Source organism: Bombina bombina, chromosome 7 (assembly GCF_027579735.1).
Source record: "Bombina bombina isolate aBomBom1 chromosome 7, aBomBom1.pri, whole genome shotgun sequence".
NCBI classification, from domain to species: domain Eukaryota; kingdom Metazoa; phylum Chordata; class Amphibia; order Anura; family Bombinatoridae; genus Bombina; species Bombina bombina.
Window position 1 is genome coordinate 525,779,584 of NC_069505.1, and position 26,483 is coordinate 525,806,066.

At 36.9% G+C, this 26,483-nt stretch overlaps 1 protein-coding gene across 1 annotated transcript; it reads left to right on the forward strand.

The window, feature by feature from the left end:
- Nucleotides 1–7,113: 7,113 nt before the first annotated feature.
- On the forward strand, nt 7,114–14,518 carry LOC128636050 (C5a anaphylatoxin chemotactic receptor 1). Its single transcript, XM_053689123.1, has 2 exons — nt 7,114–7,210; nt 11,684–14,518. Exon 2 carries the CDS (start codon nt 11,709–11,711, stop codon nt 12,759–12,761), a length of 1,053 nt encoding a protein of 350 aa, XP_053545098.1. The 5' UTR covers nt 7,114–7,210; nt 11,684–11,708; the 3' UTR covers nt 12,762–14,518.
- Nucleotides 14,519–26,483: the final 11,965 nt, after the last annotated feature.

Here is a 26,483-nt window from a genome sequence, read left to right on the forward strand (position 1 = left end):
GTTTGAAAAAGATCAAACTTCTTGGCTGGCACAAATCCAAGACCATAACTAAGAACCTTACGTTCAAAGCCAGTCAGACAATATTTGGAGATATTAATAACAGCGTCTAAACATACTTGTTTTGTTTCCTGGTTCTGGTGGTTCTCACAGGATATCTCTGTTGATCCTGATCTCGTATTTGGGGGTTTGAATTTCTCACAATGTGTTTCCCCCCTCCCCCCCCCTTCCGGTGGGTCCTGAGCCCCCTGAAAAACCTGTGGTTTAGAGAGCTGTAACTGATTAAGCCCTGATTTTAATTTTGGTTTTGCTCCTTGCTGAACAGAACTCTTTAATATACCTTTTGAGGGAACATTAATGGAAACTGAGGCACATGCTATTTCTGCTTGATTTTCAATTTCAGATGCCTGATCCTCACTTGAACCTCCCTCATAGCTTGAGGCAAATCTATCCTCTTCAGAGGTATCACCCCCTGAATCTAAAAATGACACTCTCTTAGCACCATCCTGTCCTGTTTCCAACTCTGTTGATTTATTCTGTTTATTGTATCTCTGACCCCTTCTTTTATTCCTATTCTTATTCCTTTTCTTGTAAGGGATGGTATTATCAGTGGTACAGTCAAAATCACCCACATTTGACCACTGTCTATTTCTTTGGCGTCGCCGCCAAATATAGACAGTACCCGATGTATAGTCCTTCTGGTCTCGCAAGAACTTGGTATGTTTAGTTTGAATCACCAATTTCTTGGATTCCTCTAATGTCTGTTTATAAATGGTATCAAATCTTAAATAAACCTCATATTCCTTAAACCTTTCCATATCAGAATACACCTTATCTAACTTAGATTTTACCTCTAACAACAATACATCCTTATATTCTATAAGCAGTGAAATCAAAGTTAGAGAACAATTAGTAAGTGCAAGATTCCAACGATCAATAAAATCCTGATCTTTCAGATCATAAGTTGGAAACTTATTGATTCTAAGCCCTCTGGGCACATAGTAACACATAAATATATATGTATATACACATATTAACACATAAATATATATGTATATACACATAGTAACACATAAATATATATGTATATACACATATTAACACATAAATATATATGTATATACACATAATAACACATAAATATATATGTATATACACATAGTAACACATAAATATATATGTATATACACATATTAACACATAAATATATATGTATATACACATAATAACACATAAATATATATGTATATACACATATTAACACATAAATATATATGTATATACACATAGTAACACATAAATATATATGTATATACACATATTAACACATAAATATATCTGTATATAAGCATATTCATATATATTTAAAAATACTGCAATCACTACGCGACTTACCCCCTTCACTGCACTTAGGTAGTGATGCTGTCTCTGATGGAATCAGAATGAGGCGCCCATTAGAGCCTATGGAAGCGCGCTCTCATGAGGCCAATGCTTTCTAGCTAAGTGAACGCTAGGTCGCGTTCGCATTGCGATTCATTTGTAATACCAGTGCACCTTAGCATGCGAGCAAGCGATATTTAGCGCTCCACTCTAGCCTAAAATGCAGAAAAATAGAAAAGTATTGTAGAATTGCAGTGCTACTTGTATAAAACTATGGGGGTGACCAAAATCTATTGACGATTTTCTCCTAAATTTGATTTTTCATTTCCGCCCAAATTGGTCGTTGAGTTTCTCTAGTGATCGTATGCACAATGGATTTGTTTGTTAAAAGCCATAAATCCTTTTCAACAAAAAAGCACCTGAAAAGACCTTTTGGGTTTGTTAATTCAGTTCTTGAAATAGAAACTGGGAAGTCACCTAAGACTGACAAATACAATAACTTATTCACACCTCTTAAAGTTACAGTACAGTTACTTTGAATTAAAGGGAGATGAAACCCAATTGTTTTCCTTTATGATTCAGATAGAGCAAGTCATTTTATTCAAATTTCCAATTTACTTATATTATCTAATGTGTTTTGTAAACTTGATATCCTTTGTTGAAAAGGATACCTAGGTAGACTCAGGAGCTGCTGATTGGTGGCTGCACATATATGCCTCATATTATTGGCTCACCTAATGCATTAATTGAATTCCCAGTAGTGCATTGCTGCTGCTTCAACAAAGGATAACAAGAGAATAAAGCAAATTAGATACTAGGAGTAAATTGGAAAGTTATTATCTGAATCATTAAAGAAAATATATGGGAATCATGTCCCTTTAACCCTGTTTTTCACTGTGAAAGGGAAATACTAATTTACATGTGTGACAATTTATTGTATTCCGAATCCATCCTCAACAGTGATTAAGCATCTCAAAGCCATTTGTATATTGTAATGATGGTCATACTGTAAACATTACATCAGGACCCCAAAACAACTTTTTAATTTACTTCTATAATAAAATTTTCTTTGTTGTCTTGTTATCTTTTGTCAAAAAGCAGGGAGGTATGCTTAGGAGTCGGTCTATTCCTATAACAATCTTGCAAAACTGCCGCGGCAGTTTTGCAAGATTGTTATCCGTTTGCAAGAGCACTAGATGACAGCACTATTTCCTGCTATGTAGTACTCTAGATGCCTACCTAGGTATCTCTTCAACACAGAATATAGTGGGAACGAAGCAAATTTGATACTTTAAAATGGTATGCTCTGTCTTAATCACAAAAGAACATTTTGGAGTTTCATATCCCTTTAATGTGAATCTTTAAGTCAAAATCACACTTGAACTGTTGTTAGTTTTACGTGTACAGGCATCTTCATAACTGGGCTTTAAAATGGGATAGCATAATCATGAGTTCCATAGGAATCTATTGCAGTCTGTTTCCATCCGCACAACTGCGAAACCATCTGAAAGACAATTGGATGTTGGCATTGTGGGCACAATTTTTCAATTATTATATTGTAACTTTAAATCTTTAACAAGTATTGTTTTTTCAATATTTTTTCTTAATGTTTGTTAAAGTACCACTTCTGGTTTGGCATGATCTTGAGTTCCATAGAAATCTATTGCAGTCTGTTTCCATCCGCACAACTGCAAAACCATCTGAAAGCCAATTGTATGTTGGCATCGTGGGCACAATTTTTCAATCATTATATTGTCACTTTAAATCTTTGACAAGTATTGTTTTTTCAATATTTATTCTTAATGTTAGTTAAAGCACCACTTCTGGTTTAGCATGATCTTAAAACAAGAATACCTAACTACATTATTAAACTTTTAAACTGGAACACACCTCCTTACTCCTGAGTCCAATTATGTAATTATGTAGTCACTTTGTGACTGTGGGGTAGATTTACTAATGTGCGGGCGGACATCGATAAATGCTGACAGCATACGCTGTTGGCATTTATCATTGCACAAGCATTTCTAGTGAAATGCTTGTGCAATGCCGCCCCCTGCACATTTACGGCCAATCGGCCGCTAGCAGGGGGTGTCAATCAACCCGATCGTATCCGAGGTGGCGGATGAGTTAAGAAGCAGCGGTCTTATGACCGCCACTTCTTAATTCCTGATTCCGGAGAGCCTGAAGGCTTGCACGAAATAAGCTGGTTGACAGCTTAATAAATCGGCCCCTTTGTTTGGACTTAGCGTGCATGAAGGTGCGTCCCCTATAAAAACCCAGTCACAAAGGCTCAATCTAATTTGAACATGTTCTATGCAGATACACTGTTTCAATGTAGCCGGTTCACGCTTTGCAGTTTCAATACGTAGGAAATCCAGTTAAAGGGACATTAAACACTAAATAAATGCTAGATAGAATGATGCATTCAAATTAAAGATTAGTCTGAGAATAACATGTAGATGTATTTTTTTAAATCTCATTAGCTGTTTAAATATTGACAAAATAAGTATAAAGTTTTAGTGACTATAAAACAATGGGAGCTGCCATGTTGTAACTTAGGTTAACAAATATTAAGAATAAATATTGTAAAAACACAATACTTGTCAAATATTTAAAGTTATAATATAGAGAGTGGAAAATCGTGCTCATTACACCCATGATGCCAACATAAAATTGGCATTCAGATGGATAAGCAGTGGTGCGGATGGAAACGGATTCCAATAGATTCCTATGGAACTCATAATTACACAACCCCATTTCAAAGGCATTTATGGACACGCTTGTACTGTTACTGACATTCACGACATTACGAGCGTTACTTAGGGCAAAATTTATTACAAAGCAAATGTCCTGATCGGTTGCAAGAAAGTGATATTTATTGCTGCTTCATAATCCTCTCTGCCAAAATGGAGTTGGGGGGGGGTGAAAATCATCTTGGATTCAATCTGACCAGGGTGATTGACAAGCTCTACTCTTACGCAATTGGTTGAGTAAGGGTAATGGGCGGTATTGCACAAGTGTTCCCTAGTGCAATGATAAATCTGGTGAACATTTTAAAAAAACACATCTTTTGTAGATATTGGGGTGTTGATGGGACTTTAGACCGCTGCTTCATAACTTCTGTTTCCGGCGAGCTTGATAATTCAGCCCCATGTATGCTATTAGATCTCTAAAATGTCTCAGAGTGTCTTGCACACATACAAGATAATAGAATGGCTACCATCTAGTGGTGGAATACTTGCAAAAATGTCCAAAACGTCATTACGGGATTTTATCAAGTGCCTTGAGGTATTGAATTTTGTAAAATCTGGCCATGAAAAGGTGTTGAAAAGTCTCTTGAAAATGGATTATGTTAGCTGAGAATTTTTTGGTCCCATAGAAAAAAATAGGGCTTTAGCCAAAAACACCATTGCCGGTACAGGAAATAGACAAAAATGCACTATTGTGATCGAGTCAAAATGTGGCCTTTTCAGCCAGAAAACAGCCAAAAAGGCTTCAGTCGATAGATTGGGGTCCACCCCCTATGGGCTATAGATTACAAGTGGAGCGAAAAATATCGCTTTCGCAAAAACAATATTTGCTCCCCACTTAATATTTAATTAGTAATACCAGTGCATGCAAATGTTCGCTGTTATTACAAGTTATCTGCAATGTGAACGCGACCTCGCTATCGCATTGCAGGGAAGCTTTACGCTCACAAGAGCGCGCTTCCATCGGCCTCAATGGGAGCCTCGTTCTCATGCCGTGAGACACAGCATGAGAACCTAGCAGAGGAAAGGGGGTAACTTGCGCAAAGATTGGCAGCAAATATAATTATATATGTATATGATTATATACATATATATTTATGTATTAATATGTGTATAGAATCCAAAGATCTTTGCCGTATTGCGTAAGCCATGCTTTCTCACACCACCTTCCACCCTTGGTGTATGTGTCTCCGTTTTTACTTATGGATTGTCCAATAAAAGTGAAGTTTTATTTATGAAACTTTTTGTGCTTGAGCGTACCTTCTTTGGATTCTCTACTATTTTTAGCATAGCTCATTAGCACATACACGCACCCCCTGTTACTGCCTGCAGCTGTTAGCCCCGTGAAGACTGGGAAATCACACAAGGTGTGACGTCATACTTACGGCAAACGTACGGCGACCGGAGGAGTGGATGGAGAGGCTAAGGGAAAGCTGTATGCGGTAGATGGAAAGGAGATGAAGTTCCAGAAGCAAGGAGAAGGAATCTGTACACACTCCCCATAGAGGTAAAGTGTGTGCTGATATATTTGCGAAGATATACGGACTCGATACTTACTGGTCCCGCAGCTCTCCCCCAAAGGTTCCACAGGTCTGGTAAGAGGACGCCGTGTCAACATAAGGGGCAGACAAGTTTATACTTATAGAGGCTTTAACACTACTATTGTGTATATACATATATATTTACTGGGAACACACAGTCCCCATAGACCTCAATGTAAAGGCACTTTTCAGTGCAGTTTTGTTTCTAACACCCCACACCTGCTACTTTTAACCCCTTTTAATGGTTTTATTTTTTGAAAAAAGATACTACTTTGTTTTTTTTTTATTAATAATAGAAGCTTACACTTAAATTTGGGGCCAATTGGGGCACTTTGGAAAATTAACCAGAGATCTCACAATAACAATAACCAGCCACATGTAATGGCTGGTTATTTATCGAGCGCCTGCAAACGGGTGAATTTGCACAATAATGTAGTGCTCCACTTGTAATCTAGCCCTATGCGTTTAACCCATGCAAATCAACTCCAGAGCAGCAATGCACTACTGGGAGCTAGCTGAACAATTTTAGGGAGCTAGTGACAAGAGCTATATGTGTGTAGCTACTAACCACCAGCTCGTTCCCATAGTGCATTGCAGCTCCTGAGCCTACCTAGGTATGGGTTTTAACTAAAGATACCAAGAGAACAAAACAATTTAGATAATAGAAATACATTGGAAAGTTGTATAAAATTGCACTCTATGGCCCCAAGTTATCAAGGTCTGTCGGACCTGATCCGACAGTGCGGGCCAGGTCCGACAGACCTCGCTGAATAAGGCGAGCAATACGCTCGCCGTATTCAGCATTGCACCAGCAGCTCACAAGAGCTGCTGGTGCAATGCCGCCCCCTGCAGACTCGCGGCCAATAGGCCGCCAGCAGGGGGGTGTCAATCAACCCGATCGTACTCGATCGGGTTGATTCCCGGTGATGTCTGTCCGTCTGCTCAGAACAGGCTGACAGGTTATGGAGCAGCGGTCTTTGTGACCGCTGCTTCATAACTGCTGTTTCTGGCGAGCCTGCAGGCTCGCCAGAAACACGGGGCATCAAGCTCCATTCGGAGCTTGATAAATATGCCCCTATGTATATATCATGAAAATTTCATTTTGACTATACTGTCCCTTTAATTGAACAGTCCCTTAAAATAATATGCTCTTTATGAATCGTGAAAGGTCACATGACTATTTCAATAACATATGTTTGATGTAGAAGTGACAATTTCTTATCTCACTAGATACTTCCTTTTCAGTTAAAACATGGGGGTGGGTGTTTTTCTACTTTGAAATTTCTATGTTTCAATTTTTTTATTTTTTTTTAAAACCACCCCCCCAATATGAAAGAAAAAAAAAGTCTGTGGATGTCTGTGATATCATGTGCTGCAGTAATTGCCAATAACACTCAACGGATATTGTACAATCAAGAATTTGTTGGACCAATAGCCCAACTGATGGAAGAACGTCAGCACAGTGTGATAAATACAATGCACTCACACTTCCCCTATAGTCCTGGGTCCAGACAGTCACTGCAAACTTAACCAGCATATCTTGTAAGTAGTATACACTCAGCTTTCAATGTTTTAATGTAGTATATAAAACCTGACAGTGTGTGTATTTATATATATATATATATATGTGTGTGTGTGTATATTAGATGATGATTTATCTACAAAGATTCCCATATACTTTAATGTTAATTTTGTAGAAAATGATCAGATAAACTTTTATAAAGGGCTATGATCGAACATGTAGTATACTGTTTGTGTGTGTATATATACATATATATATATATCATCCAACCATTTTTATATATATAAATATATATATGTATATATGTGCATCTATCTATATATCTATCTGTCTGTCTATCATCTCTCTATCTATCATCTATCTGTCTGTCTATCAAGTTAAAAGCCACTGCTTTTGCTGTAATGCAATTCTCATTTTAATTTAATACTTTATATATATATATATATATCCATATCCAACTGTATAGAGATTTAGACATAAAGAACCAGGTTACAAATGGCGCGCTGACAGACTCGTGCAATCGAAAAGGGGTTTATCGTGGGTGTCTGCGCACGTTGGGTGTAGTGCTCATATAACAATCTGAAAATAAACGCGATCACTTGAGTGCAATTGAAGTTAATGCGACTCGGGATAGTGCGTCCTCAGAGCTCTGTTTAACTGTTTTGCGAAACAAAAAAGTGTCACAAAACACATCAAAAATAAATGGAAAAGTACAGATCTTAATATCTATTTGTATGTGTATATATATATATATATATATATATATATATATATACAGTATATATATATATATATATGTGTGTGTGTGTACATATGTATTTTTGTATTTATATGTGTACATATGTATTTACAGACATACAGTATATACACATAGAAACACATACATATGTGTGTATATATATATATATATATATATATATATATATAGACACATATATAAGTGCATTAGAGCCCTTTGCAGTTAAGTAGATGAAAACATGTAAAAACATATTTAAGAAATAATCATATTTAATAACGTGTTATACTGTGTATTTACTGTAAATATTTCACATTCCAATATTCTGCACATAGCAGAATATGTTCTATGTATTTATAAATAAATATTCATATATATATATATATATTTTTTTAAAACTCATAATACGAGAGCAACCTGATGCCCGCCAAAAGTTTACTTTTAGCGCAATTATTGATCTAGAAAAAGCGATAAATAGCGCTCCACTCGTAATCTCGCCCTTAATGTGTACAAACCTACATTGTTATTAGTTTTAGATTTTACATAAATGGCTTTTTTTTAATTCATAGGGTTGCCAGGTGTGCAGGGTTCAATCAGACACTATTTTATATTAGGAGGATATCCAGTATACTTCAAGCTTAAAAAAACAGTAAAGTAAAAAAATTAAACGTTCGTTATTTGGATAGAAAATGCAATTCTACGTTCTAATTGACTAGTTTTATCAAATTTCTTTCATTCTCTTGGTATCTTTTCTTGAAGAGTAAACCTAGGTAGTCTCATAGGAGTGCACATGTGTCTTTAGCATTTTAGAACACCAGTGTTTGCAACAATGTATAACATTTCTACAAACATTGTTGCAAACACAGCTGCCATATAGTTTAAAGACACGTGTGCTCCTTTGAGCCTACCTAGGTTTACTTCTTCAACAAATGATACAAAGAGAATGAAGCAAATTTGATAATGAAAGTAAGTTGTTTAAAATATTATTATGCCCTGTGTGAATCATGAAAGTTAATTAAACACATAGTTAAAGTCAGCTCCTGCAGTACTGGGATCCAATGACAAAAGACAAATGTGTGTAACCTCCATTCACTAGCAAGTCCCCTGTACAGTAGTATTATATACATATTATTTTTCACCAATGGATACCAAGAGAACAAAGTGAATTTGAAAACAGAATTTAATTTAAAAGTGTCTTAAAATCTTTTCAATCTCTATCTGAATCATGCAAGTTTAATTTTTACTTTCCAGTATTTTTGCGCAGATTTTACGTACAACAGTAAAATCTCACTGAAGTCAGTTCCTCTTTTTGTTTATTAATACTAAAATATCATTATTACCTAATCCCCATTTTTGCATAACCAAAGCAGTTATGTTAATACACGTTTTTTACCTCTATGGATACATTCTATCTAAGCCTCTGCAGACTGCCCCCTTATCTCAGTTCTTTTGACAGACTTGCATTTTAGCCAATCAGTGCTGACTCATAGGTAAATCCACAGGTGTGAGCACAATGTTATCTATATGGCCAACATTAACTAGCAATGTGAAAAACTGTCAAAATACACTGAGATAAGAGGCGGACTTCAAGGGCTTAGAAATTAGCATATGAGACGAACTAGGTTTAGTTTTCAACAAAGAATACCAAGGGAACAAAGCAAATTTATTTTCATTTTCTTTAATGTTCCTAATCCGATTTTCATCACAGATGTGTATTCGTGATGATGCACAAGTCTAATAGAAACATTATTATACTGCCAGTGTATACATACTCAGTATCATTATAAAGTGCAGCATGCTCATTATCAGTGTGTATATTTGTGCGTGTGTGTGTATATCAATATTATTATACAGATAAGCATGTATACTATCACTATTGATTATTACTTTTGCTGCAGGGCCCTCTGTTGAGTAGGTTTGCAAAAGATACCAATTAAAGGGGCAGTCTAGTCAAAATTAAACTTTCATGATTTGGATAGGGCATGTCATTTTAAACAACTTTCCAATTTACTTCTATTATCTAATTTGCTCAATTCTTTAGATATCCTTTGTTGAAGAAATAGCAATGCACATGTGTGAGCCAATCACACAAGGCATCTATGTGCAGCAACCAATCAGCAGCTACTGAGCATATCTAGATATGCTTTTCAGCAAGTGATATCAAGAGAATGAAGCAAATGAGATAATAGAAGTAAATTAGAAAGTTGTTTAAAATGACATGCTCTTTCTAAATTGCGAAAGAAAAAATTTGGGTTTCATGTCCCTTTAAGGGCAAGATTATGTGTGGAGCGCAAATTAACAATTTCGCTCAATCGTTAATTGTGCTGGAAGTAAGCTTTTTGTGCTTGTTGGGTTGCGCCCGTATTACGAGTTGAAAGTAAACTGTTTTCTTTAGAGCGCTAACCCGACAAGAGCAAAAAGCCAAAGTTAGAATATCGCGAGCGCTTTCACGTATTGCCCCTAGAAGTTAATGGAGAAAACACCCCACTTTCACACAAACCCGATCACATATTCTTATGTGCGCTAACCCGACATGAAAATATTAATATTTTACATTCCAATGTTTTCACATAAAAAGAATATGTTCTATTTATATATATATATATATATATATATATATATATATATATATATACAGTATATATATATACTGTATATATGATGTTTTTTAGTTTAATATATATCAATACCTATATAATATAATTTATGTTTTATGTGTTTTGTGCTACTTTTTAGTTTCAGAAAACAGTTAACCAGAGCTCTAAAGTTGCGGTAATCATTCTAGGGTAAATTGCGATTGCGCTGAAGCGATCGCGTTCACTTTCAACTTATAATACCAGCACTCCACTTTTAGTCTGGCCCTAAATTTGATTACGGAAGTAAATTGAAAATCCTTAGAAAACTGAATTCTGTATCTGAACCCTGAAAGTTTAATTTTCACTTTCATGGTTCTTAAAAAATAAATGACAGATATAGATATAGACAGAGGGAGCATGAGAGTGTTTAATTATATCAGCAGAAACAAAAGAACACATATGAATGCGGAGAGTTAGAACGTAGATTGTAAATTCTTTGGAACAAAATCTTCCTCTTGTAAATTTGAAGTCTGTTTTATGAATCTGTCTTTTTTTGCTATCATGCAGGAGTTTCATTGTGTATCCCTACGAATGCACCTAGCGCTATGGAATTTAGTGGTGGTTTATATAATAATATACAATAAATATTAATAGAAATAAATAATAATGTATTGAGATATGAAACATGATTTATAAAAACTCATGCAATTAAAGGGACACTGTACCCAAAAATTTTCTTTTGTGATTCAGATAGAGCATGCAATTTTAAGCAACTTTCTAATTTACTCCTATTATCAATTTTTCTTCGTTCTCTTGCTATCTTTATTTGAAAAAGAAGGCATCTAAGCTTGTTTTGGTTTTAGTACTCTGGACAGCACTTTTTTATTGGTGAATGAATTTATCCACCAATCAGCAAAGACAACCCAGGTTGTTCACCAAAAATTGGCCGGCATCTAAACTTACATTTTTGCATTTCAAATAAAGATACCAAGAGAATGAAGAAAATTTGATAAAAGGAGTAAATTAGAAAGTTGCTTAAAATGTCATGCTCAATCTGAATTACGAAAGAAAAAAATTGGGTACAGTGTCCCTTTAAATTACTTTGCCAGAAATGTTAATGCTAATCATAACATTTTAACGCTTGAACACTTTAACCTTTTTACTTTTATTTATTTTGGAAGGTATCTGAGAAGAATTCAGAGGAAAATGACATCAAATTACCCAACTTTCAACAATTATTACAATGACAGTGACTATAATTATGACTTGAATGACTTTTTTAACAGCTCCTCTCCAGAGTCAATCTCAGCTGTTAGGTGGGCAGCTCTAATCATTTATGTTGTTGTATTCATTCTTGGTTTGCCTGGTAACGCTTTGGTGGTATGGATGACGGCTTATGAGATGAAAAGAACTGTCAACACGGTGTGGTTTTTAAATTTAGCAATTGCTGACCTTCTATGTTGTCTATCCGTGCCATTTTCAATCATGGGTATCATTTTACGTAATCATTGGCCGTTGGGTCTCTTTGCCTGCAAGTTTATACCTTCACTCCTCTTGATCAACATGTACGCAAGTGTTCTTATCCTCATGGTCATCAGCATGGATCGTTGTGCCTTGGTTATCAAACCTGTTTGGTGTCAGAATCATAGATCAGTGAAAAAGGCCTCTTTGGCGTGCCTGGTGGTATGGGTGCTATCTCTTTTCTTGACCAGCCCTTCCTTCATCTTCAGGAAGACAATCATAAAATCACGAGACCATATAACTTGCTCCATGGATTTCTCACTCACTGGAGAAGACCAAGTAAAGGTGGAAACATTCATTGCAGTTTTCCGTTTCTTGATGGGCTTTCTCATTCCATTTTTGCTCATCACCATCTGCTATGTTGTGTTGGTAACAAGGGTCAATGAACGATTTGCTCAGTCGGGGAAAACAATGAAAGTTGTGATTACTGTGATTACTGGGTTTTTTGTGTGTTGGTTTCCATACCATGTGGCTGGTCTCATCCTTGTGTCACATCCCAACTCCGACCTTTACAAATCAACATTAAAAGTGGATTCACTTCTGATCAGCATAGCTTTCATTAATAGTTGTATGAACCCAATTATTTATGTTCTGATGGGACAGGACTTCAAGTCTAAATTCAAGAAGTCTGTTAAATCGATTTTGAGACAGGTTTTGGCGGATGAACAAAGTGGGTCCTATGATACCAAAAAGAGCAAATCAAGTACAGAAACAAAGAACACTGACACACAAGTATAGGTTACTGTAGACATGGGTCAACTAAAATATTCCACAGTCTATTATGAAATATAATATCGGTTTCTGTATGAAGGTTCCCCAGTGTAATACAAATGTTTAGTCTCTGTGTTGCAGAAAGCAAGAGGTAGATGAGGTGTCCTTTGTCAAAAAGCACTTGGAAATCAGACACTAAAGTGTACAACAAAGGCACAAGAAACCCTACAATTTAATATATGGTGGACGCTGCATTTTACACTGAAGGGGACATCAAACAATGTGGGGGAGATCAGATCCTGTATTGTACAACGTGGGGGAGATCATGTGGGGAGATTAGACTCTGTATCGTACAGTGTGGGGTGAACAGACCCTGTATTGTAATGTATAAGGTAGATCAGACCCTGTATTGTACAATGTGGCGGAGATCAGATGCTAGATTGTACAATGTCTGGGAGTTCAGACTCTGTATTGTACAGTGCGGGATCATTGGGATGATCAGACTCTGTATTGTACAATGTGGGGGAGCTTGTCATTTGTAATCTAGCCCAATATTGCTTAAACTTTTATGATTGAGATAGAGCATGCAATTATAAACAACTTTCCATTTTAGTTTTATCATCAAATTTGCTTTCTTCTCTTGGTATTCTTTGTTGAAAGCTAAACCTAGGTAGGCTCATATGCTAATTTCTAAGCCCTTGAAGGCCGCCTCTTATCTGAATGCATTTGACAGTTTTTCACAGCTAGAGGGTGTGATCAGTTCATGTGTGTCATGTTAGATAACATTGTGCTCACTCCTGTGGAGTTATTTATGAGCCTGCACTGAGTGGCTAAAATGCAAGTCTGTCAAAAGAACTGAGTTATGGGGGCAGTCTGCAGAGACTTAGATACTAGGGGGCCGATTTAACAAGCCCCGAATGCAGCAGAATGCATCTCCTTAAAGGGACACTGAACCCAATTTTTTTTCTTTTGTGATTCAGATAGAGCAGCAATTTTAAGCAACTTTCTAATGTACTCCTATTATCAATTTTTCTTCGTTCTCTTGCTATCATTATTTGAAAAAGAAGGCATCTAAGCTATTTTTTTTGTTCAGAACCATGGACAGCACTTGTTTATTGGTAGGTGAATTTATCCACCAATCAACAAGAACAACCCAGGTTGTTCACCAAAAATGGGCCGGCATCTAAACTTACATTCTTGCATTTCAAATAAAGATACCAAGAGAATGAAGAAAATTTGATAATAGGAGTAAATTAGAAAGTTGCTTAAAATTGCATGCTCTATCTGAATCATGAAAGAAAAAATTTGGGTTCAGTGTCCATTTAACTCGGCTGCCACCTCTGAGGCAGCGGACAGCAATCTGCCCGAACGCATACGATCGGGTTGATTGACACCCCCTGCTAGCGGTCAATTGGCCGCGAATGTGCAGGGGGCGGCATTGCACAAGCATTTCTATTGAAATGCTTGTGCAATGATAAATGCAGACAGCGTATGCTGTCGGCATTTATTGATGTACAGCAGATCATGTCCGCCCGCACATTGATAATTCGACCCCAAAGTAGTTACAGAGGTAAAAAGTATATTAATATAACAGTGTTGGTTCTGCAAAACTGGGGAATGGGTAATAAAGGGATTGTCTATCTTTTTAAACAATAACAATTCTGGAGTAGACTGTCCCTTTAAGCAACATTTTTTAACAGTTGTTTTGAAATAGTATTTTTTTAACATTGTTGCTCATGTGTTTTTCTGTTGTAATAAAAAAATATATAAAATATACAGGAAAATGTATTCTATAAATAAGAGGAAGTCAGCTTTACAAATGCAAAAGGCAAACAATATAAATAACTAATAGTCTAATCCAAACATAGATTGCAAGTGTCAGATTGAGTGTAAGGTAGTGTGTAATAATTATTATGTGTGCATATATGTGTTGTAGTTGCTTATATAAAACTAAGCGTCAGATTACAAGTGGAGCGAAAAATATAATTTTAGTTTGCGATAGTTGCGCTCCACTTTGTAATACCAGCGCATGCTAATGTGTGCTGGTATTACGAGTTTAACGCAATGGAAACGCGAACTCGCATTTGCATTGATAGGAAGCATTGCGCTCACAAGAGCGTGCTTCCATAGGGGCTCATTTATCAAGCTCCGAACGGAGCTTGTGGGCCCGTGTTTCTGGCGAGTCTTCAGACTCCAAGCAAACAAAAGATTGTTCCAGCCACCAAAAACTTTTAAAAGACCTTTATTTTCTCATGTCTTGGGTCTAAGCTAAAATACAACGTTTCAGGCCTGCTATAGGCCCTTAGTCATGAATACTTTAAAATACACAGGTTCATCATTTAAATACCCTACACCTGTTCACCTGTTCTCATGTGATTTTTCATTTTACAATAGTGCCATCTTGTGGACAACCAAAATACATGTTTCTTTTTTAGTTGTGCTAAATATTTTGACTAATCACATGAGAAATAATTCAAAGTTACAAATAAAATTTAAAAATAAAACCATATGTACAAAATTAAAATAGAAGAAATATTGCACATAATAAGCAGATCAAGGACAATCATTTCATAGATAATAGTTATATAAACCAATTCATTTTAGAAATCTCTTGCTTTATTGGGAAAATGCAATTTCATTTTATATAATACAGGTCATTTGCCATTTAGACAAGCAGGACCAGCACTCACTTAAAGGGACAGTAAAGTCAACAAAAATCTTTCATGTTTTAAATAGGGCATGTAATTTTAAACAACTTTCCAATTTACTTTTATTACCAATTTTGCTTTGTTCTCTTGGTATTCTTAGTTGAAAGCTAAATCTAGGAGGTTCATGTGCTAATTTCTTAGACCTTGACTTCTCTAATCGGAAAGCATTTTGACAGTTTTTCACCACTAGAGGGCGTTAGTTCATGTGTTTCATATAGATAACATTGAGCTCCGGCACGTGAAGCTCCTAAGAGCAAGCACTGATTGGCTACAAATGCATGTCTGTCAAAAGAACTGAAATAAGGGGGCCGTTTGCAGAGGCATAGATACAAGGTAATCACAGAGGTAAAAAGTATATTATTATAACTGTGTTGGTTATGCAAAATTGGGGAATGGGTAATAGAGGGATTATCTACCTTTTTAAACAACAAAAATTCTGGTGTTTACTGTCCCTTTAATCCTTAATTTTTCCAGTGATTCGAGTTGGTGCACACCAGGGGGACTCCCCTAACCAAAGTCCAGTGACAAGTATAATAAAACAACACACTGGTGGCACTCAAAAAATGGCAACAGTGCCTTTATTACAGAGCAACGTTTCGGGGCTCCTGCCCCTTTATCAAGCTAACATATATGAAGAAAAAACACACATTTATGTACATAGGAGACCAATCACAAACTCAGAGGGAGGGGTCGCACACCTGTTAAGGTCTCACCTGACCTAACAAATAAGTGAGTAATTCTCACATAGTCAAAATTTTAACCCCTTCAGAACCTCATGTGAAAAAGACTCCATTTAAAAACAGATGCAGCAAGTTGCTATATAAACTATGCTATATGGCTAAATATTTGGCTACATGTAAAATATCCATAGTGTATTGATAAACTAGAACAAAAACAAAAGCAAAATGAACAGAGGCCTTAAATAAAAGGAAGTAAATTAAATTCTCTATTCAATCCCTTGGGGTGCATAGTATCTAACTTCCAGATCCATCTGGCCTCCCTATATAGGAGGTCCTTAATCCTATCACCCCCTCTAATCTGTGTAGGGGCCTGGTCTATTACCATGTATCTGAGCTGGTTGATTTGGTGGCCTTTCTCAATGAAATGTGCAGGTACAGGGAGGTTAGCAGTTTTCTCATTTCTAATCGTGGATTTATGTTGGCATATGCGGTCCTTGACCCGTTGGGTCGTCTCGCCAACATATAACAGCCCACATGGGCACTTTAATGCATACACCACATGTGTAGAATTACATGTGTAATACCCCTTAATTGAGAATTTTTCCCCTGTGTATGGATGAGAGATGCTACCACCCTTTATGACATTTCCACATTGGCCACAACCTAGGCAGGGGAATGTGCCCTCCTTCGGTTTACCAAGGAATCTCTGATCTCCTCTTCTAGTGGCATCAGAACTAGACATGGCTCTTACCAGCCTTTTACCTATGGTCTTACCCCTACGATAAGCTGCTCTAGGGATAATCTGGAATTCTTCAATTTCTGGACAAGCTTCCTTAAGTAAAGGCCAATTCCTCTTGATAATATTGAACACTTTTTGGCTCATGGTGTTATACGATGTAACATAATTCATTCTTTTATTAGCAGATATAGTATGTGACTTATGGGGACTTTTAATAGATTGTTCTACTATATCTAATTGCTGACTATCATAACCCCTTTGGATAAATTTATTTTTCATCTCAGCAAATCTGGCTGTTTTCTTATGGGGGTCTGTGACTATTCTGTCCACCCTCATTAATTGAGATTTTTGGACACTGTCAAACACCTTAGGGGGGTGAAAACTGGTACGATGCAATAAGGTATTGCGGTCTGTGGGCTTCACAAATAAATCAGTAGTTAAGGACCCATTCTGTTTAAGGACAGTATTGTCCAGAAACTCCACCTTGTGGCAATCATGTTTGCAGCTGAATTTTAGGAAAGGAACAGCATTCTCAATGTTGGTCTGGAGATCCCTTAATTTTTCAGGGGGGCCCCGCCACACGATGAACAGATCATCTATGTAGCGGAACCACCCCTGACAATGCTCCTTGAACAAGGGGTCATTGTAAACTACTCTTTCTTCAATGTGGTCCATGACCAAACAGGCATAGGCTGGGGCCACATTGGACCCCATAGCCGTCCCATTCTTTTGCATGTAAAACTGCTTGTCATGCAAAAAGAAGTTATTGGTCAATACCAGATCCAACAACTGGATAAGCCATTCTTGTTGTTGTCGACTCTGTTGGCCATTCTTGGCTAGTGTATTGCTAATACAATTAATCCCCATACTATACGGTATGACAGTATATAAAGAATTTACATCCCATGTGGAAAGAATAACATCATCTCCCAGTGATTTAAACTTAGAGATACATTCAATGAAGTGACCTGTGTCCCTAATATACACAGGGGAAAAATTCTCAATTAAGGGGTATTACACATGTAATTCTACACATGTGGTGTATGCGTTAAAGTGCCCATGTGGGCTGTTATATGTTGGTGAGACGACCCAACGGGTCAAGGACCGCATATGCCAACATAAATCCACGATTAGAAATGAGAAAACTGTTAACCTCCCTGTACCTGCACATTTCATTGAGAAAGGCCACCAAATCAACCAGCTCAGATACATGGTAATAGACCAGGCCCCTACACAGATTAGAGGGGGTGATAGGATTAAGGACCTCCTATATAGGGAGGCCAGATGGATCTGGAAGTTAGATACTATGCACCCCAAGGGTTTGAATAGAGAATTTGATTTACTTCCTTTTATTTAAGGCCTCTGTTCATTATGCTTTTGTTTTTGTTCTAGTTTATCAATACACTATGGATATTTTACATGTAGCCAAATATTTAGCCATATAGCATAGTTTATATAGCAACTTGCTGCATCTGTTTTTAAATGGAGTCTTTTTCACATGAGGTTCTGAAGGGGTTAAAATTTTGACTATGTGAGAACTACTCACTTATTTTGTTAGGTCAGGTGAGACCTTAACAGGTGTGTGACCCCTCCCTCTGAGTTTGTGATTGGTCTCCTATGTACATAAATGTGTGTTTTTTCTTCATATATGTTAGCTTGATAAAGGGGCAGGAGCCCCGAAACGTTGCTCTGTAATAAAGGCACTGTTGCCATTTTTTTGAGTGCCACCAGTGTGTTGTTTTATTATACAGGTCATTTGCCATGATATAGGTATCAGTATTTCACTACTCAGCCCATTAAAAAGGGGACATTTTTTTTTTGAAAATATTTATATTACTACTCAGCCCATAAAAAGGGGGTAATTCAGGAAATGTATTTAAAGAATATTTAAAGGAAACAGGTATAATGTCATACAATATAAGGCAATATGAGACAATTACCATGATACATGCATCCATATCTCACTACTCAGCCCATTAAAAAGGTTTTTTTTTGTATACATATAAACTTCTAGAAATGCATTTGGAAAAATATTTGCAAAATGTATATTTAAAGAAATAGACTCCAATCAAAGTCTTTGTTCATACCTTTTGGTATTAAGCTTTCCAATTTATATATCCAAAACATTTCTCTTGTTTTCAGTATATGTTCCCTATTACCTCCCCTTCTTGGTCTATCAATTTGTTCTATTATTTGAAATCTAAGTTGACTAATATATTAGTCAACTTAGATTTCAAATAATAGAACAAATATTTTTCCAAATGCATTTCTAGAAGTTTATATGTATACAAAAAAAAACCTTTTTAATGGGCTGAGTAGTGAGATATGGATACATGTATCATGGTAATTGTCTCATATTGCCATATATTGTATGACAATTATACCTGTTTCCTTTAAATATTCTTTAAATACATTTCCTGAATTACCCCCTTTTTATGGGCTGAGTAGTAATATAAATATTTTCAAAACATTTTTTCCCCTTTTTAATGGGCTGAGTAGTGAAATACTGATACCTATATCATGGCAAATGACCTGTATTATATAAAATGAAATTGCATTTTCCCAATAAAGCAAGAGATTTCTAAAATGAATTGGTTTATATAACTATTATCTATGAAATGATTGTCCTTGATCTGCTTATTATGTGCAATATTTCTTCTATTTTAATTTTGTACATATGGTTTTATTTTTAAATTTTATTTGTAACTTTGAATTATTTCTCATGTGATTAGTCAAAATATTTAGCACAACTAAAAAAGAAACATGTTTTTTGGTTGTCCACAAGATGGCACTGTTGTAAAATGAAAAATCACATGAGAACAGGTGAACAGGTGTAGGGTATTTAAATGATGAACCTGTGTATTTTAAAGTATGCATGACTAAGGGCCTATAACAGGCCTGAAACGTATTTTTGCTTAGACCCAAGACATGAGAAAATAAAGGTCTTTTAAAAGTTTTTGGTGGCTGGAACAATCTTTTGTTTGCTTGGAGTACCTGCAGGATAAGGCAGACCCTGGGTTCCGTGCCCCATAAGCCACATATACTGAGGTGCTGTCTTCTAAACCATTTTTGAGCCTTCAGACTCGCCAGAAACAGCAGTTATAAAGCAGCAGTCAAAAGACCGCTGCTCCATAACCCTGTCCGCCTGCTCCGAGCAGGCGGACAGGAATCGTCGGAAATCAACCCGATCGAGTACGATCGGGTTGATTGACACCTCCCTGCTGGCAGCCCATTGGCCGCGAGTCTGCAGGGGGCAGCATTGCACCAGCAGCTCTTGTGAGCTGCTGGTGCAATGCTGAATACGGAGAGTGTATTGCTCTCCGCATTCAGCGATGTCTTGCGGACCTGATCCGCACTGTCGGATCAGGTCCGCAAGACATTTGATAAATAGGCCTCATAGGCTCTTATGGGAGCCTCATTTTGATGCCGTTACAGACGGCATCAGAACCTCACACAGAGAAGAGGTAAGTCGTTCAGCAATGGGCAGCAGTTAGCAAATATATATGTATATGACTATATCCATATATATTTATGTGTTAATATATGTATGTATATATATAAGCACATACATATATTTCTTTCATGTAATTGGCAAGAGTCCATGAGCTAGTGACATATGGGATATACAATCCTACCAGGAGGGGCAGAGTTTCCCAAACCTCAAAATGTCTATAAATACACCTCCCACCACACCCACAATTCAGTTTTACAAACTTTGACTCCTATGGAGGTGGTGAAGTAAGTTTGTGCTAGGATTTCTACGTTGATATGCGCTTCTCAGCATTGTTGAAGCCCGATTCCTCTCAGAGTACAGCGAATGTCAGAGGGACGTGAAGGGAGTATCACTATTGAATACGATGATTTCCCTAACGGGGGTCTTTTTCATGGGTTCTCTGTTATCGGTCATAGAGATTCATCTCCTACCTCCCTTTTCAGATCGACGATATACTCTCAGTTTACCATTACCTCTACTAATAACTGTTTTAGTACTGGTTTGGCTATCTGCTATATGTGGATGGGTGTCTTTTGGTAAGTATGTTTTTTATTACTTAAGACACCTCAGCTATGGTTTGGCACTTTATGCAATTATATAAAGTTCTAAATATATGTATTGTACTTATATTTGCCATGAGTCAGGATCATGTATTTCCTCCTGGAGACTGTCAGTTTCATATTTGGGAATGTAAACACTTTAAGAAATTTATTTCTTACCTGGGGTTTAGTCTTTTTTTCAATTTGACTACTTTTTTGCAATTGCGGGTGTTAGGCCCGCGGGTGCGTCAAATGCTAGACTTTATTGCGTCATTTTTGGCGCAAACTTTTTTGGCGCGAAAAGATACGTTTATGACGCAACTTCGTCATTTCCAGCGTCATATGTGACGCCGAGACCTTTCACACGGCGGCGTCATTAGTGACGCAAGTGTGTCATTTCCGGTCATTTTTGGCGCCAAAAAAGTTTACGTTACGTTGTGCGTCATACTTGGCGCCAAATTTTTTTCATTATTTCAATACCCCATTGATGTTTGCCTCCTGCTTTCTTTTCTATCAAGAGGCCTATGCTTTTGCATTTTTTCCCATTCCTGAAACTGTCATTTAAGGAAATAGATAATTTTGCTTTATATGTTGTTTTTTCTCTTACATTGAGCAAGATGTCCCAATCTGATCCTGTCTCAGAAGTTTCTGCTGGAACATTGCTGCCTGACATCGGTTCTACCAAAGCTAAGTGCATTTGTTGTAAAATTGTAGAAATTATTCCACCGAATGTCATTTGTAATAGTTGTCATGATAAACTTTTACATGCAGATAGTGTTTCTATCAGTAATAGTACATTGCCAGTTGCAGTTCCTTCAACTTCTAATGTGCATGATATACCTGTAAATTTTAAAGAATTTGTTTCTGAATCTATTATGAAGGCTTTGTCTGCATTTCCACCTTCTAATAAACGTAAAAGGTCTTTTAAAACTTCTCATTTAGCTGATGAAATTTCAAATGACCAACAACATAATAATTCATCCTTTTATGATGAGGATCTATCTGAAACAGAAGATCCTTCCTCAGATATTGACACTGACAAATCTACTTACTTATTTAAAATAGAGTATAAGCGTTCTTTATTAAAAGAAGTGTTAATTACTTTGGATATTGAGGTAACCAGTCCTATTGACGTTCAGTCTAATAAACATTTAAATGCTGTTTTCCCATTCCTGAGGCTATTTCTGATATGATTTCTAGGGAATGGAATAAGCCAGGTACTTCCTTTATTCCTTCTTCAAGGTTTAAGAGATTGTATTAATAATGGGGACCTTAATAAGGGTGTTCTCAAATAATTATATATGTTTGGACTCTTTTCCTTTTTGGTAAAAAATTATTGAAGGATAAATCGCTCTTTTTTTATCTTTTATTGAAAAATACACCTTTATGTGTTTATTCGTGTTTATTATAAATTTGCATAATGGTTGTTATGTTCTTTATTAGTTTTGAATATATGAAACATTAAATGTGAATTCTAATGTTTATAAATTTTATCTGTACCCAAATAAATATATTGTCACATTGAAACACTTCCGGACTCTCAGTTTAAAGCCTCTATATTTGTGATATGGTTAAACCATATGGTAAAAAAAAAAAAAAAAAAAAAAACGTACCTGGTTTAACCATATCACAAATATAGAGGCTTTAAACTGAGAGTCCGGAAGTGTTTCAATGTGACATTATATTTATTTGGGTACAGATAAAATTTTTACCAAAAAGGAAAAGAGTCCAAACATATATAATTATATATATATATAATTATTTGAGAACACCCTTATTAAGGTCCCCATTATTAATGTGATCATACCCATATCTCTAATGTTTTGAGCTTACTGAGCGCCCCCGAAAACCATTCTCTGTTTATTTACATTTTCTCTGTCCAGGAGGAGGACAGTATTTCGGGAGGCAAAAAAGCGTTTTAAGTCCAGCGCTTTATACACTATAAACCCTTTATTTTCTGATTAAGAGATTGTATCCTTTACCAGCAAAATCTATAGAGTTTTGGGAAAAGATCCCCAAAGTTGATGGGGCTATTTCTACTCTTGCTAAACGTACCACTATTCCTATGGAAGATAGCACTTCCTTTAAGGATCCTTTAGATAGGAAGCTTGAATCTTATCTAAGGAAGGCCTATTTATATTCAGGTCATCTTCTCAGACCTGCTATTTCTTTGGGTGATGTTGTGGCTGCATCAACTTTCTGGTTGGAAAATTTAGCGCAACGTGAATTGGATTTTGACATATCTAGCATTGTTCGCTTACTGCAACATGCTAATCCTTTTATTTGTGATGCCATTTTTGATATTATCAAAATTGATGTTAGATCCATGTCTTTAGCTGTATTAGCTAGAAGAGCTTTGTGGCTTAAATCTTGGAATGCTGATATGACATCTAAATCTAGATTACTATCTCTTTCTTTCCAAAGTAATAATTTATTTGGTTCTCAGTTGGATTCTATTATTTCAACTATCACTGGAGGAAAAGGAGTTTTTTTGCCTCAGGATAAAAAACCTAAGGGTAAATCTAAGGCTTCTAACCGTTTTCGTTCCTGTCGTCAGAATAAGGAACAAAAACTCAATCCTCCCAAGGAATCTGCTTCCAGTTGGAAGCCTTCCTCCAATTGGAATAAATCCAAGCCATTTAGGAAACCAAAGTCTGCCCCTAAGTCTGCATGAAGGTGCGGCCCTCATTCCAGCTCAGCTGGTAGGGGGCAGATTAAGGTTTTTCAAGGATTTTTGGATAAAATCAGTCCAAAATCATTGGATTCAGAGCATTGTCTCTCAAGGGTATTGAATAGGATTCAAAGTAAGACCTCCTGTGAGAAGATTTTTTCTCTCACACATCCTTGTAAATCCAGTAAAAGCTCAGGCTTTTCTGAAGTGTGTTTCAGACCTGGAGTCTTCAGGGGTAATAATGCCAGTTCCTCTTCAGGAACAAGGTTTGGGGTTTTATTCAAACCTATTCATTGTACCAAAGAAAGAAAATTTGTTCAGACCAGTTCTGGATGTGAAAATTTTGAATCGTTATGTAAGAGTACCAACTTTCAAGTTGGTGACTATAAGGACTATTCTGCCTTTTGTTCAGCAAGGACATTATATGTCCACAATAGACTTGCAGGATGCATACCTTCATATTCCGATTCATCCAGAACATTATCAGTTTCTGAGATTCTCTTTTCTAGACAAGCATTACCAATTTGTTGCTCTTCCATTTGGCCTAGCAACAGCTCCAAGAATCTTTTCAAAAGTTCTGGGTGCCCTACTATCTGTAATCAGAGAACAGGGTATTGCGGTGTTTCCTTATTTGGACGATATATTGGTGCTAGCTCAGTCTTTACATACTGCAGAATCTCACACAAATCAACTAGTGTTGTTTCTTCGGAAACATGGTTGGAGGATCAATTTACCAAAAAGTTTCTTGATTCCTCAGACAAGGGTCACCTTTTTAGGTTTTCAGATAGATTCAGTGTCCATGACTCTGTCTCTAACAGACAAGAGACGTTTAAAATTGGTCGCAGCATGCCGGCACCTTTAGTCTCAGTCATTCCCTTCAGTGGCTATGTGCATGGAAGTTTTAGGTCTCATGACTGCAGCATCGGACGCGATCCCCTTTGCTCGTTTTCATATGAGACCTCTACAGCTTTGCATGCTGAATCAATGGTGCAGGGATTATACAAAGATATCACAATTAATATCCTTGAATCCCAATGTACGACACTCTCTGACATGGTGGATAGATCACCATCGTTTGGTTCAAGGGGCCTCTTTTGTTCGGCCAACCTGGACTGTGATCTCAACAGATGCGAGTCTTTCAGGTTGGGGAGCTGTTTGGGGAGCTCTGACAGCACAAGGGGTTTGGAAATCTCAAGAGGCGAGATTACCAATAAATATTTTAGAACTCCGTGCAATTCTCAGGGTTCTTCAGTCTTGGCCTCTGCTAAAGAGAGAACCGTTCATTTGTTTTCAGACAGACAATATCACAACCGTGGCTTATGTCAATCATCAGGGTGGGACTCACAGTCCCCAAGCTATGAAAGAAGTATCTTGGATACTTGCTTGGGCGGAATCCAGCTCCTGTCTAATCTCTGCGGTGCATATCCCAGGTGTAGACAATTGGGAGGCGGATTATCTCAGCCGCCAGACTTTACATCCAGGGGAGTGGTCTCTCCATCCAGATGTGTTTTCCCAGATTGTTCAGATGTGGGGTCTTCCAGAGATAGATCTCATGGCCTCTCATCTAAACAAGAGACTTCCCAGATACCTGTCCAGGTCCAGGGATGTTCAGGCGGAAGCAGTGGATGCACTGACACTTCCTTGGTGTTATCATCCTGCTTACATCTTCCTGCCTCTAGTTCTCCTTCCAAGAGTGATCTCCAAAATCATCATGGAACAGTCTTCTGTGTTGCTGGTGGCTCCAGCATGGCCACACAGGTTTTGGTACGCTGATCTGGTGCGAATGTCCAGATGCCTGCCATGGCCACTTCCGTTACGGCCGGACCTACTATCTCAAGGTCCGTTTTTCCATCAGGATCTCAAATCATTAAATTTGAAGGTATGGAAATTGAACGTTTAGTTCTAAGTCATAGAGGTTTCTCTGACTCAGTGATTAATACTATGTTACAAGCTCGTAAATCTGTCTCTAGAAAGATTTATTATAGAGTTTGGAAGACTTACATTTCATGGTGTTCTTCTCATAAATTCTCCTGGCATTCTTTTAGAATTCCTAGAATTTTACAGTTCCTTCAGGATGGTTTGGATAAGGGTTTATCTGCAAGTTTCTTGAAAGGACAAATCTCTGCTCTTTCTGTCTTATTTCACAGAAAGATTGCTATACTTCCTGATATTCATTGTTTTGTACAGGCTTTAGTTCGTATTAAGCCTGTCATTAATCAATTTCTCCTCCTTGGAGTCTTAATTTGGTTCTGAAGGCGTTACAGGCTCCTCCATTTCAGCCTATGCATTCTTTGGACATTAATCTACTTTCCTGGAAAGTGTTGTTCCTTTTGGCAATCTCTTCTGCTAGAAGAGTTTCTGAGCTATCTGCTCTTTCTTGTGAGTCTCCTTTTCTGATTTTTCATCAGGATAAGGCAGTTTTGCGGACTTCTTTTCAATTTTTACCTAAGGTTGTGAATTCTAACAACATTAGTAGAGAAATTGTTGTTCCTTCTGTATGTCCAAATCCTAAGAATTCTTTGGAGAGATCCTTACATTCTTTGGATGTGGTAAGAGCTTTGAAATATTATGTTGAAGCTACTAAAAATTTTAGGAAGACTTCCAGTCTATTTGTTTTATTTTCTGGTCCTAGGAAAGGTCAGAAAGCTTCTGCTATTTCCTTGGCTTCTTGGTTGAAACTTTTGATTCATCAAGCTTATTTGGAGTCGGGTCAAACCCTGCCTCAGAGAATTACAGCTCATTCTACTAGATCAGTCTCCACTTCGTGGGCTTTTAAGAATGAAGCTTCAGTTGATCAGATTTGCAAAGCAGAAACTTGGTCCTCTTTGCATACATTTACTAAATTCTACCATTTTGATGTATTTGCTTCTTCGGAAGCAGTTTTTGGTAGAAGAGTTCTTCAGGTAGCTGTTTCAGTTT

Coding starts and splice junctions, on each gene's coding strand:
- LOC128636050 (XM_053689123.1), top strand. CDS start 11,709: ATGACATCAAATTACCCAACTTTCAACAATTATTACAATGACAGTGAC.